Source organism: Ptychodera flava, chromosome 19 (assembly GCF_041260155.1).
Source record: "Ptychodera flava strain L36383 chromosome 19, AS_Pfla_20210202, whole genome shotgun sequence".
In the NCBI taxonomy this organism is placed as follows: Eukaryota; Metazoa; Hemichordata; class Enteropneusta; family Ptychoderidae; genus Ptychodera; species Ptychodera flava.
Window position 1 is genome coordinate 17,038,544 of NC_091946.1, and position 13,959 is coordinate 17,052,502.

At 38.4% G+C, this 13,959-nt stretch overlaps 2 protein-coding genes across 3 annotated transcripts in view; one reads left to right on the forward strand and one right to left on the reverse strand.

Moving 5' to 3' along the window:
* LOC139118749 (uncharacterized) overlaps positions 1–13,959 on the reverse strand; it is a 41,434-nt gene that overhangs the window by 7,691 nt on the left and 19,784 nt on the right. For both annotated transcript variants that reach the window (XM_070682174.1, XM_070682173.1), the window contains exons 10-16: positions 7,818–8,027; positions 6,314–6,544; positions 5,882–6,100; positions 5,131–5,418; positions 4,418–4,570; positions 3,786–4,077; positions 2,134–2,240 (exon numbers count right to left, since the gene is read on the reverse strand). In XM_070682174.1, coding sequence (XP_070538275.1) covers positions 2,134–2,240; positions 3,786–4,077; positions 4,418–4,570; positions 5,131–5,418; positions 5,882–6,100; positions 6,314–6,544; positions 7,818–8,027 — 1,500 coding nt within the window. The remainder of the gene's footprint in view (positions 1–2,133; positions 2,241–3,785; positions 4,078–4,417; positions 4,571–5,130; positions 5,419–5,881; positions 6,101–6,313; positions 6,545–7,817; positions 8,028–13,959) is intronic.
* LOC139118248 (uncharacterized) lies at positions 10,746–13,320 on the forward strand. Its single transcript, XM_070681525.1, has 2 exons — positions 10,746–11,572; positions 13,248–13,320. Exon 1 carries the CDS (start codon positions 10,812–10,814, stop codon positions 11,556–11,558), a length of 747 nt encoding a protein of 248 aa, XP_070537626.1. The 5' UTR covers positions 10,746–10,811; the 3' UTR covers positions 11,559–11,572; positions 13,248–13,320.

The window sequence follows — 13,959 nt, forward strand, 5'->3', positions numbered from 1 at the left end:
ATATTACCAATAAAATTCGATGTTCAAATCATACATATTCACTCTAATATTGGGCAAGTTCTTATTCACAACGAAGTTTGATCGATTGGTGATGTCTATTTTGGATTGTGATCTACTAGGTAGGGGTCAACTACAATGTTGTTACCATTCTTATGTCACACAATATTTCAACAACATGTTTCATTGACTGCTATACCCGCTATGCAAATAGACGACAGGTCAACTGGAATCTCATGGAACATCAATTATAAGCTTAGATGTCCTTTAGTTTGACGCTTTAATTACAACGTTTGCCTGATAATTAAATTAAATGAATTTAATAAATGTTAGTTTTTCTCTGAGTCTTATGATGCGTTACACATCACTATTTAGTAATGTCTGAAGACAACATGTAAGACACTATCTTTTTCTGTTTTTCAAAATCAAATGTAAACCAGCTATCTAATACACAGGGAATGGAATGTGATCGAAGCTGAACAATTAGCTACCCTCCGCTACCTTGTCTCCTATGCGCTACCAATTTTTTTGTCAAATTCCGACAGGGAAAATGTCTGCTACCTTATAATGTTTAAAAAAAATCTGACGTCAAAATGTAATTCCATTCTTTTCAAAATTTGGGACAAGTTGCGGTCGTTTGTGAAAAAAAAAAATCACAAACAAACATTTCACACTTGTACTAATTTGAAATCTCCGGTTTAACCAAAAGCACCCCTTTATTTCATGCGTCGTAACCTTGACCCATTTATGTGACTACAAATGTTGCATATTTAGTTTTGCTGGTATTTTAGACACTTTAAAAATACGTAATCTGTCATAAAAAATTCCGGCTTTCCAGAATCTGACGTGTATGATTTAGAAAAAAAGTCCGGTTATTCTATACCTTAATACAATCGTTAACACTTGTACCAGCGCACTAATACATTACGGTTTGAAATCTATGTATTTCAAGATTATTTGGTAACCGCTACTCCCGATACCGCTCACTACATAGCGGAAACCGCCGGGGAAAAAAGATCCGTCCCCGAATCCTGCATTGTATAAAGCTGAATATTATCCTTTTTCAGTCTCTTCCTTAGTTTGCTTTAATTATAGTGGGTGAATATCAAGTGGGTCAGTCCAACCACAGTCCATATGTGAAGTTTGCAGTGGGTACTTGTAGATAATGGATGCATGAGGTGTGAAAAATAGTTGACAAGACCCATCTGTTACTATACAATAGATGTTTATTCTTCCTAACGTTTCGGACGTACACGGACGACCTTCATCAGAGGCTGTACAGACACAGTGGAAAAAAGGGGAACGAAAATTACATTTTGTTCTACTCGGACAATGAATACGATAACAAATACGCAGATATTTAGCGTATATTAGGTGTTTTCAGTTTCATACGAACATGTATATAACATCAAAACAAAAAAAGACACGCTCGTAAGCGAACACTTTAATATGGAGGATCATAATGTCAACAATTTCACTATGTTTGGAATCTGCAAAATATCATCAACACAAACAAAAATCAGAAAACAAATGGAAATAAAATATATCTATAATCTGGGCACCATTCATCCTCTAGGAATTAACAAAAAAGATTGGTAGTGAACTTTGACCCCTGCTAAGGGGCCCCATCATTCATCTGAAACATAGGGAGCCCACTTTTCCTTTTTCTTTGTTCACTGTCACAGCTCAAACCGAACAGACGTGTTCCACAAACTTGTAAGTTCATTTCTGGTTCCTTATAGGAATTTACAATATCCACCTTTCAATACATTGCATTGTTCTATTTCCCTACCCGACTTCATTGCCGCTTTCAGCTATTTCATTTTTTGTTTGTTACTTTTTACCGCAAGCACATTTCTACCATAGACTTTGCATACTACCGTAACATTTCTACAGTGCGTAATATACGCTAAATATCTGCGTATTTGTTATCGTATTCATTGTCCGAGTAGAACAAAATGTAATTTTCGTTCCCTTTTTTCCACTGTGTCTGTACAGCCTCTGATGAAGGTCGTCCGTGTACGTCCGAAACGTTAGGAAGAATAAACATCTATTGTATAGTAGCAGATGGGTCTTGTCAACTATTTTTCACACCTCATGCGTTAGTTTGCTGTTTGTTATTTGTTGTTTACTCACCATGTAATATGCCAGCTCCCCTTGAGTATATGGCGGCGCTGTCTGGTTTGGCATTGAAATGGAAACAGTTGCCATAGTATTCATCTTGCGTCATCACAAAATCGTTCCTGAAATTGGACGTTTAGTACGACCAGCATAGTAATAGTGGTTTGCGTTGAACCAGTAGGAATGAGAAAACTAGAACTAGTAATACAGTCTAAATTGAGGAGTTGCCACCAAGGTCGGGAGTAACCATCAACGAAGTGGTAATATCAGTCGCTCACAAAGAAATAAACTCTACGAAAGTCGAAACACTGTTTAGAAGGAAGTCATACTTAGTCAGTACAACACCATCAATTCGCACTTGCCTGAATATATTCAAGCCGCATTTTTACCATGACTTTTCGCAGTACAATCCTTAAGTAGCACACATACATCTCTTGCAAAAAAGCCTTATATTTTAAATTTTTACAACAATTGACATCCACTGATGAGTGAGTCACGGGGTGTGTGTGGATTAAATTAGATTTGTAGTGCTATTTTGACTGCATGTGACCTCCTTTCAGACAATATTAATTTTTTGCAGAATTGATTTCTTTGTTATTGACTGACATTGCCGCCTTGTCTATAATCATGGTTGACAGTGTCGGCAACGCCTCAATTTAGACGGTATGTAGTATAACGAGCTCACGTATTGCCATAGAATCATAGCAAAACACTTAATAACTATCTTCTTTTTTCAAGGACAAGCTGAGGTTGTGATCTGCTTCGAGAAGGGCTAAATGTTGCTTAATAAAATCGGCAAATGTTGCCAATTGCATCCAATTACTATAGTTCAGAGGTGGACTTATATTTGCATATATACACACCCCAACATTGTACCTGTTTCCCCTTATGTTTGAGTTTGTTCTTCGGATGTAACATGATGCAGTTTCATACAAATATGTGCACACCTCAAACGAGTTAGAATGCCTGATCATTACATTGTATTCTCTCAAGCTATCATCGCATGGGTTTTTATCTAAACTTTGCTTACCACATGATGGTACGCTTAAACTGTTTTGCGCGAGCGCAGTGCATATATGTTTTACACCTTAAAAGTTTGTTATAATTTAATAGGTGAAGAAAAACTCATTGTAGCATATAAGTTATTACTGCAGTCTTCCATGATTTATGGGACTGCTAAATATTGCTTCATGCACTTTGAATATCGTTTGTGTGTATTAAATATTAGCATATGTGGACTGAATTTAATCATATCAATTAGATCTCGTAATGTACGGCTATTCTATTCTATTGCAATGCTATGAATATTGGTTTAGTCGATAGTTACATCACAAAGATACAGACAAAGTGATGGACAGGCAGGCATGTGAATGTACCGGTCAAGTGCACAATCTCTAGAAGGAAAGAATTGATTCCCGTTTTAAGGCAAAGGTATGATGACCCAGAACCCATCCCACCCCTTCAATTTTAATGTCTTAAGGCAATTATTCTTAGAACGGGATGGAGTAACTCAAAACTTAACATCACTGTAACACGTCAAATTGCGGATATCCTATTGAAATGGTCGTCCGATGGACGTCATTACCTTAAACTAAAGTGGCATGTATCAGTCTGCTGTACAAGATAACCACCCCTTCCCAAAGGCATTTGTAAATTAATCAAGATACCTCGCGTCACATATTTCTCCTGCGTATGTACATTGCAGTATAAAATCTTCAGCCTGGTGACCCATCGTAGCTACTTCATCTTTATCGACACGCAAAACATCGCGAAGATCCATGTAGTCAGGGGTACTGCTGAAACTTTTAAATCTCAGCCAGTCGGGTGGGCTCTCGCCCTTCACGCGGTCGTAATTTCGTCGTATGAAGATCTTCTCTTTGAAGTAGTTGTAGATGTTAGGGTCGTCACTGATGGACTGGTATGGAGCTTGCCAACCGGCTTCGAAAATGGTTTCACTGCCTTAAATACACAGGGAGAAGCTTGCAAGTAATGCAATAATGTCTAAAGTGTTGCAATTTATCCACTCCTCTTATTTTAGCTCAAATTTATCATCCAAAATGGCAACTATAATGCTATTTATTGGTAAGTGAGATCAATCAGCAAATGGATACTCTTTAACGGACGCATTTAAGTTGAGGTGACTTTGATGCTAATGAACTTGCAACTGTGATTAAGACCCCTAAAATATAAATATTCAATTTTCGATCTCAATGACAATTTCAACTTAATTTGATGTATCCCACGGACAATCAGCCCATGAGGTGTCATCTTGGTAAAGAAAAAAATGACGTTAACTTACTGCGTTCGGAGCTATTAAGGCATGCTGATTCGTCAAATCCGTCGACACAGTCTACCACAGTGTCGCATATCTGATAGGGGTGAACACATTCCCCGGATGTACATCTGACGTAGTAAAGGGGACAATCTGTTTCTTCGTTCGGTGGAATGAACACTTAAATAAAAACAAACAAACAAATACAAGAGACGAAGAGCCAAAAAATTTGAAGAAGTAAACATTTGAAACGCATTCGATGCTTCACCTTGCTGACTTCAGTAACGAAACCTCTGTATTTTGTGATTCATTTTTCCAATAACTTAAACATGAGTTCAATTAATGGTTTAGTTTGGTCAGTTTGGTCATTTACACCAAAGCAAGTCATACTGACCAATCGGCCATGAATGAAGGAACAAGAGTTTCACAATATATGATTATTAAAGTTACACGTCACTGTCATTGGAAAGGAAAATAATACCAATAAGTTGAAGGTATGTGCAGGGAGAAGTACGTTAATTTTTTGATATTTAATTCATGTTATGATATATTAAGACTTTGCTGTCTCATTTTCTTTTCGGACGTGCTTTTCAAATGCAACTTTTAAAACTGTTGTTTTTTTTTATCATATAGCTGCAAATATACGAATGATAAAATTGGTCAATACGATTTAAAGATGACAGCTAAAGTAAAAGATACTGAGTCTGCAAAACTCGTACACCGTGGAAATAATAACATACAGGGAGTGCGCAAACTCTGATAATAATCTGTGCCGGGCGCCTTTACCACTTCTGCATCGTCGTATCCAACGCTTTCATTGTAAAGCCTGCACGTGTGTGTAGCACGGTGGTAGTCAAACGAGCGGCAAGAGTAGAGTTTCCAGTGGAAACAGTTTTCAAGACACTTGTAGAGTGGAACCTTTGGTAGAATATCAGTAGCGTTAACGCCGATCGTTCTATCCACCTGTTTATCGAACATTGAGAACAACCGTCTTTTCATGATGTCTTTGTAATCGTCTATCTCAAACTCTGGAAAAAAAGTAAAGAAATCAGAGGAAGGATATCAATTTTAGTGGTGATTTGATTAGAAAAGAAATTCTCTGAACTTCCCTAATAATAATTAAGTTCTATCCAAGATAAATGATATTTTGAACAGGAACGCACTCACAATTCTACCATTCATCTGAAAGTGTGGTGTACAGAAGGGTGTAATATATGCAATTTCGTCGTATTGGTAAATACAATACGTAAGAGTTACACATTTCAAATATACACATGTTTCCTTACAAATCTATATGCGTTGTATGTCCTCGATGACACCTTATTCTTATAGATAAATATTGTATGTATGTGATCTGATCACTTGAATACACAGGAACTAGGAAGTTACTAATTCACTAAAATATATAAATAAACGAAATCTTCATTGTAACATTTTTATCAACATGCACATTACCACAATAAAAAATGGAAAGTAACGAGATGGGCATACCTTTTGCAAACACTTTCACTTCACAGACATGTAGATAACCAACTCTAGTGACATCGTTTCTCAACACAACATATCGTCCAAGAATGGGTACCATGCAGTCGCGTTCGATGGTCACATCGTTGGTGTCGGTTTCCGTAACATGGCCTCCACAAGGTGAATCCTCCTCAAAGTCATCTCTATAGTAACCGATCCTAACAATGGCCCCAATGAGCTGAGAAGCTGTCAGTAACAGTAGGAAATATAACAATAAGAATATACATATACAAAATAGCATTGCAGGATCGATTTTCATGTCATTATCCCCTTTCAAATAATTGGGTTATAATGTCTGTCAGGAAAATTTCATAAATAGTAATGCTGTTTATCAACAACGATATGGTTCAATACGGGAAATAAGGACTTTGCATCGAACAGTGCTGGAAGATTGCTTACCGCAACAGTCATTTCGATTAATTATCACCACCTTGTACACGCTGTAGACTTTCAGAAGATCTACTCTCCACCACGCCCCAGCTTCGTTTGCTGAATGTATGCAGCTGTGGCCAGTCATTAAATGAGAGTTTTCGTTTCCGTCGACGGCTCTGCTGGCGATATTTCTGTAATAAGTGCTGCTCTGCTCCGCCGGTTTTCCGTAGGCGACATTTAGTAACTTACTAGCAATTTCTGAAAACAAAATGAAATATTTCAATACTATGACTCTGTAGGCAACAATTGCTCATGCAAGACCCCGTTAAAAATTATCCAAGTAGTATATGTAGCAAAATGTCAAATAAAGCACTCTTTCTGTGAGTAAAAATTCATGAATTCCTTGAAAAGTGTTCTAAAGTATCGGAGTATTCATATATTTGGTAATAATGAATAATAGTCGCGCCAGCGGCTTACTGACTACGCGTGAGCAGATTCACAATATACTATGCGAGTAACCGGAAGTGTACCCTACTTAATTCATGGGCGCCGCCATGTTGTTTTGAGTGCTCGTAAATAAACAAATACGAAACGTGCAAAGTTTTATTTTATAACATGCCAATAATAAAATATATATCTTTTATTAGCCAGTAAGTATCATTATCCACCGTGTCACAGATACAAAATATCGTTACTCTCACGCCTAAAAAAGAGAGAGAGAAAAATGTTGTGCATATGAACGAGGAAATGCGCACAGAATGCTGGATTGAATTTTATTGCCCTCTGTGTAAATAACTAGATGCAAAAATTACCAGTTTTAGACAGTACGCTAGTTTTCAGCTTGCAAGAGGAAGTTGGGTAGTGCAGTGACTATTGCAAAGATAATGAGAGCACAATACATTCCTTGTTAAACACAATAGGTTGTTATTTTGGGAAAATTTGCCAATTTTTGTCCAACATTTTTACACATTACAGAAATCTATACCTGTAGAGTCTGACATTATGTACGTGAACTGTTTTCATCAGAGGGTAAACTAGGCATAACTGTCGTAAAAACGTATATAGCAAGTAACAATTAATCCTTCTATTTTATTCTTTACTATTACTATTTATGAATTAATACAAATAACATTTCTAATCTTAACCCCTAGCGCGACACCAAGGGCTGAGTCCTTTATAATATTATATGATGTAGGCCTAATAAGAGTCTAAAATAATTGCCTTCCCTCCTGCCCTGACGTGTAAAGTATAGGCTATGCCTAGTATGAGAAATATTATGGCTACTTGCCAGATGCATCAAGTGATCATCTTCTGTGTTTAAGTTGACTGAAATCACAGTCATACATTATGTGAGATTGGATCATCGTCGATATTTCCATTCTATCCAGGCTCGATACCTTTCCAAACGACCTTGCTACATATCTGACCGTTATTTTCATTTTATTGCTTACACTGATTTAGAAGGTGGCGTTCTCGTTTTCCATCGAAACGATAAAATATACGACTTTAATAATAAATACAAGTATCTAACCTTGGCCCATGATTTCAACTTCGCAGAGAGTCAGGTAGTCCGTTTTATTTTCCAGTTGTATGGAAACAAAACGACCTTCCAGGAGGCATTGTATTGAAATCTCGCCTTCCAAGTTGATACCAACCGTATCTATGCTTTCTTCGCATTTTTGGTTATTTGCGATGTCTTCATCGTTACCCACTCTGACTACTGCACCTTCGAGACGGTCACCTGATGTTCGAGAAAATTCAACAGGTAAAAGTTCTCTTATTTTCATTCATCTTGGTGTAGAAAAAGTAGAGGAAATAGAAAAATTGGCTGAAGGGTTAATGTAACTTATGCTACAAAAACGTACAGATATATTCATGCTACAATCTTAACTCTGAAAATTATTTTATCATTTTGTTGCGTGCGCCATCGTATGATTCAGTCTGTTGGCTCGATATGTGAAAGATGGTCGATTAGTATAAAAGCGAATACAGTAGAGAGATGCATTTGGATAGAAGAGATACGATTTCTGGCGTCGATCAAGTAACGAATTTGATTTTTTCTTAAATCGTCGTAGCCTATTTATGAATATAATCATGAACCCTCTGGGCTTGACATTACCTGTAGAGTCATTTAGTACTTTTCATATTTATCAGGTGGCAAGTCTATTTCACAGCAATTACTATCAGCAATTTCTCACTGATTTTGTTTAAATTTGACCGAAAAATGTTATGCCATTTCCACACGTAAATGTATGACCGTAAGATGGTCATTTTGCAACAATTATCTCCCATGTATACCAGCTATGTTCTAAGATCCTTGTTAAAAGAATAATAAAATATTAGAGAATTAATTGTACGCTAATACAAATTCAGAGACAACGTGCAATCCAACTGGCAGCTGGGTGCTGACTTTGACCCAGATTCTGTCGTATCCCTTTGCCATTATTTAGACAAATGTAATCTGGTCTTCTTCAAAGGTGGCTCGAAAAGAAGAGATCAAGATATTTTTATATCAGTATATTTTGCCTGCCTTGTGACAATTTGGTTACCTTTTTTCAACTCCCAAGTTATACCATCACATATACTTTAGCTTAATTAAAAGTTAGAACAAGGTAAGAACAAAAATGTATCGGGACATTTATATGCAGGACAAGGTGAGGTACTAGGTTTAATTTGCCCATGTAATCCTTCATAATAGACACAGAATATAGTAAGCTCTCACTAGATGTGGTTTCACCCTCCATCGATAGATTAAAAGTAAGTGGATTGAAAATATTTCAATAGTGACTTTCGAAAAATCAAAACGTTTTCTGTCCTTTTGTTTTCAGTAATGATTTTCCCGAACATAATGAATACGGTGGCCCAAAGCTACGTGTGCTTCGTATGTAGTAATTTCTCCCCGTCTCAGAGCTTCTCTCTGACTTATGTGTCAGCATTCAATGTTAGCGTCGCATTCAATTGTTTCTCTCTGACATATGTGTCCGCATTCAAAGTCTGCGTCGCAGTCAATTGTTTCTCTCCGAGATATGTGTCCGCGTTCAATGTCTGCGTCGCATTCAATTGTTTCTCTCTGACATATGTGTCCGCATTCAAAGTCTGCGTCGCAGTCAATTGCTTCTCTCCTACATGGGCGTCGCAGTCAATGATTTTTGTCACCAACACATGAGGGCACTGGCAAGTTTTGGTGAGCGTGACCCTCGCTCCATGACCCATGATTGCATCCGGAAAAAGTATCACTCTTTCAGTGTTCGTGATCGCGAAAAGCTCATTGATTTTGAAGGTAAGTGACAAAGTTATTCATTGTATTGTAAGCTTATGGGGTTAACGATCTAGCCAAGGGGGTATGCTGGTCACCACTATGGACGCATCCTATGGGTCCCACATGAGCGTCCGAATGTAAAATGGCAGCCCGTCCTACAGCTGCCAATACATCCAGGGCGAGACGGTGGCTGGCTGAATGCGGATACATATGTCAGAGAGAAGTAATTTACTGCGACGCAGACATTGAATGTGGACACATATGTCAGAGAGAAACAATTGAATGCGACATAGACTTTGAATGCAGACACATATGTCAGAGAGAAACAATTGAATGCGACGCAGACTTTGAATGCGGATACATATGTCAGAGAGAAGTAATTTACTGCGACGCAGACATTGAATGTGGACACATATGTCAGAGAGAAACAATTGAATGCGACACAGACTTTGAATGTGGACATATATGTCAGAGAGAAACAATTGAATGCGACGCAGACATTGAATGCGCGGACACACATATTTCGGAGAGAAAACAATTAAATGCGAACACATTTGTCGGAGAGAAAAAATTGACTGTGACGCAGACAATGAATGCGAACACATATGTCGCAGAGAAACAACTGAATGCGACGCTAACATTGAATGCTGACACATAAGTCGGAAAGAAATTCTAAGTCGGGGATAAATTACTACATAAGAAGAACAGGTAGTTCTTTTACTCATCGTACTTGAGATCACATGAGATTGCACTGCGCCTGCGTAGCTTCAGTGTACTGCGTTTATAGCTGGCGACCGGACGAGGTTTGGTCGCTCTCCGTACAGGTTGACTGTACAATATTTTCAATTTGTTGGTAACGTAGTTGCCAAAGGATTCGTTTGACCTTAGTCAGCATGGCATCTAAGCTTGACAAGGACGTAAACACTTGTAGTGACAAAGACAAGTCACCTATGTGCAAGCGTGAAAAACGCAAACGAACTCAAGCCAGTGGCGAAGCCCTGGCATCCACGAGTATGAGTTCCGCTGGGATTTCAAAACCAGATAGTGTGGACAACAAACCATATTTTAGTTACTGAAACGATTCAGGAAAGCAAAGGGAAACAGAATGACAGAATCACAGCTCTCTGCGAGAGAGTGGACACGATGCAGAAGGCGTATTATGAGGATAATACTCAAATTCCAGACGTAGTTGAGGAAAATATTGAGCCGCAGGCAAAGACATCGAAATTGTCGGATGAGTGTGGGGATAACACCGTTCCAAACACTATGGAGGATGTCCCTAGTGTCTTCAAAGACTTTGCAGGCAAATTTATCCTCCGGGGAAAATGTGACAAGCCTGTCGACTCTCAGTTAGCAGAGATTATCAATGGATTATTCAGAGATGGTATCCCTGAAGAGAAATTCACTGACCTATCGAAGAAATTCGACCGGCCAGAGAACTTCGAGTCACTGACGACAGTCAGGGTGAATCAGTTGGTTTGGGATATTATTCGTCCAGAAACGAGAACTATGGACACGAAATTTCAGGTAATTCAAACGTCCCTCGTGAAAGGGTCAACTGCATTGGTGAAGCTGGTGCAGGAACTTGCTAAGGTGAACACAGAATCTGGTTCACAACCTGATATACAGAAATTACTGGATTTAGGCACTGATGCTTTGGCTTTATTCGGTTATACCAACCGTCTGCTGAATCTACGTAGGCGTGATTGCATGAAACATGATTTGAAGCAGGACTATTCACACCTGTTCTCAACAACAGTGCCCTTCACGGACCAGCTGTTTGGTGATGATGTTACCAAACGTGTAAAGGATATTCAAGAAGTGAACAAGGCGGGAAACTATATCAGTACCTGGCAGCAGCGAGGTGGTGGCCGTGGAAGGTCGCGTGGTAGAGGTTTTCGATTCAGAGGAAGAGGACGTGGTACTGGTAGCTACCAGCGTCAGTATATGCATGACTCTTCAAAAAACTACCAAAGATACCAGAAACCCAATCCAAAGCAGCAGACGAAGTAGGCACCTTGAGTAAAGTAAGTGATCACTTTACTACAACCGCCGTTTTTCAAGCAGGTAGACTGGAAAAGTTCAGTCAACAATGGAGTAATATTACTTCAGATAAATCTATTTTAGACATAGTGTCACATGCTCATTTAGAATTTATAAATGGTGTCCCTCCAAAACAACCGTCGTTGTTTCCATTCTGTAGCCTTTAGTGAATCAGAGAAGGCTATAATAAATAACGAAATTGAGAATCTATTGAGGAAGAAAGTACTTGTACCATCCGAATTTGAGGATGGTCAATATATTTCACCAATCTTTGTTCTTCCCAAAAAGGATGGTAATTATCCTATGATCCTAAATTTGAAGGGTCTGAATGAACACATACAATATCATCATTTCAAAATGGGCACCTTTGAGTCTGCTATTAAGTTGGTTACACCGGGCTGTTACATGGCCTCCATTGATTTAGGTGATGCATATTACTCTGTTCCTATTGCAAAGGAACATAAAAATATCTCAAGTTTGAATGGCAAGACCGACTTTTCCAGTACACCTGCTTACCAAATGGGCTAGCTAGTGCCCCTCGTATATATACAAAATTGCTAAAATCTGTGTATGCTACACTAAGGCAGCAAGGTCATGTTAATCTTGGCTAAATTGATGATTCGTTCCTAAAAGGGGACACAGACACTGAATGTAGAAATAACATAAATGATACTACAAAGTTAGTAACGTCTCTTGGTTTCATCGTTCATGATGAGAAATCAGTAGTAATCCCAACTCACGAATTGATATTTCTGGGATTTATAATCAATTCTGTGTCCATGACTGTTCGGCTTACGCCACACAAAATAAGTCGGATCATTGAAGAATGTAGTAAGCTTCTTCGTAAAGATCAAGATAGAATTCGCACAGTAGCTATGGTAATTGGACTTATGATATCGAGTTTACCGGCAGTAGAATATGGACCTTTGTTTTATAGGTCATTAGAGATGGGGAAAATTGAGGCCTTAAAAATTCATAAAGGCGACTTTGATGCATACATGTATATTTCCCCATCAATGAAACAAGATCTGCGTTGGTGGGTTGAAAACTTCCCAAATGAATCCCGCAAAATCTCAAGAAATAACCCTAGTATTATAATATCATGCGATGCTTCAAAACAAGGCTGGGGAGCATGTTAAGGTGAAAACATGTGTGGAGGAAGATGGAAGGAGCATGAATCTAATAACCATATTATTACCTGGTGTTGCTTGCTGCATTCTTTGCTTTGAAATCGTTCTGTTCAGGTGTAACACATGCACATGTTAAAATTTTATTGACAATACCACGGCAGTCTGTTATGTTAATCACATGGGAGGAGTGACGTCGGTGGACTGTAACGATATTGCCAAGACAATATGGTTTTGGTGTAGCGATAGGAACATCTGGCTCACTGCTACACATCTACCAGGCGCATTCAATATAATAGCTGATCGAAAATCTAGACAGTTTGATGATCAAACGGAATGGCAGCTAAATCTTGGTATATTTGAAAGAATAGAGTAGTTGTTAGGTATGCCCTAATCTCGACATGTTTGCAACCAGGGTAAATACTCAGTTGAAAGATTATGTTGCTTGGCATCTAGAACCTGATGCTAAATACATAGATGCTTTTACGATAAGTTGGCAATGCACTTATTTCTATGCATTTCCTCCTTTCAGTCTTCTGGGGAGGTGCGTGCAGAAAGTAATAATGGACAGAGCAGAAGGTATCATTGTTGCACCAATATGGCCGACAAAACCATGGTTCAGTCAACTACTTCAGATCATAACTGCAAATCCAGTGACCCTTCCACGCACAGACAGGCTACTGAGGATTTCGAATACGACAAAACTTCACCCGCTGAGGAGGAAGTTGACCTTGATGGCATGTCGGGTATCAGGAGATCCCTTAAAATGTTCAACATTTCTACAGCAGCAACCAATGTCATCATGGCATAATGGAGACACGGTACAGAGAAACAATATTGTATCTATACCAGAAAATGGTTTCAATTTTGTTGTCAAATCCAGAAAGATCCATTTCAACCAATTATAGCAGATGTTCTTGATTTCTTGACTGAACTGTACACTGAGGGACTTTGATACAGTGCCTTGAATACCGCTAGATCAGCGTTATCGGCTCTATGTATAAGTAATAAACATGCAACTTTAGGAGCGCACCCCCTGGTTGTGAGATTTATGAGAGGTGTTTATAATATTAGACCAACAATGCCAAGATACAATACTATCTGGGATGTATCGCTTGTATTGGATTATCTGAAATCATTATCACCAGTACAGACCCTGACATTAAGATATTGACATTGAAAATGTGTATGTTAATTTCTTTAGTGACTGCAACTAGAGAACATTCACTTCATTTGTTTGATTT

Bases quoted from the DNA above. Each gene is read 5' to 3' on its own strand.
- LOC139118248 (XM_070681525.1), top strand. From the start codon at position 10,812: ATGGAGGATGTCCCTAGTGTCTTCAAAGACTTTGCAGGCAAATTTATC.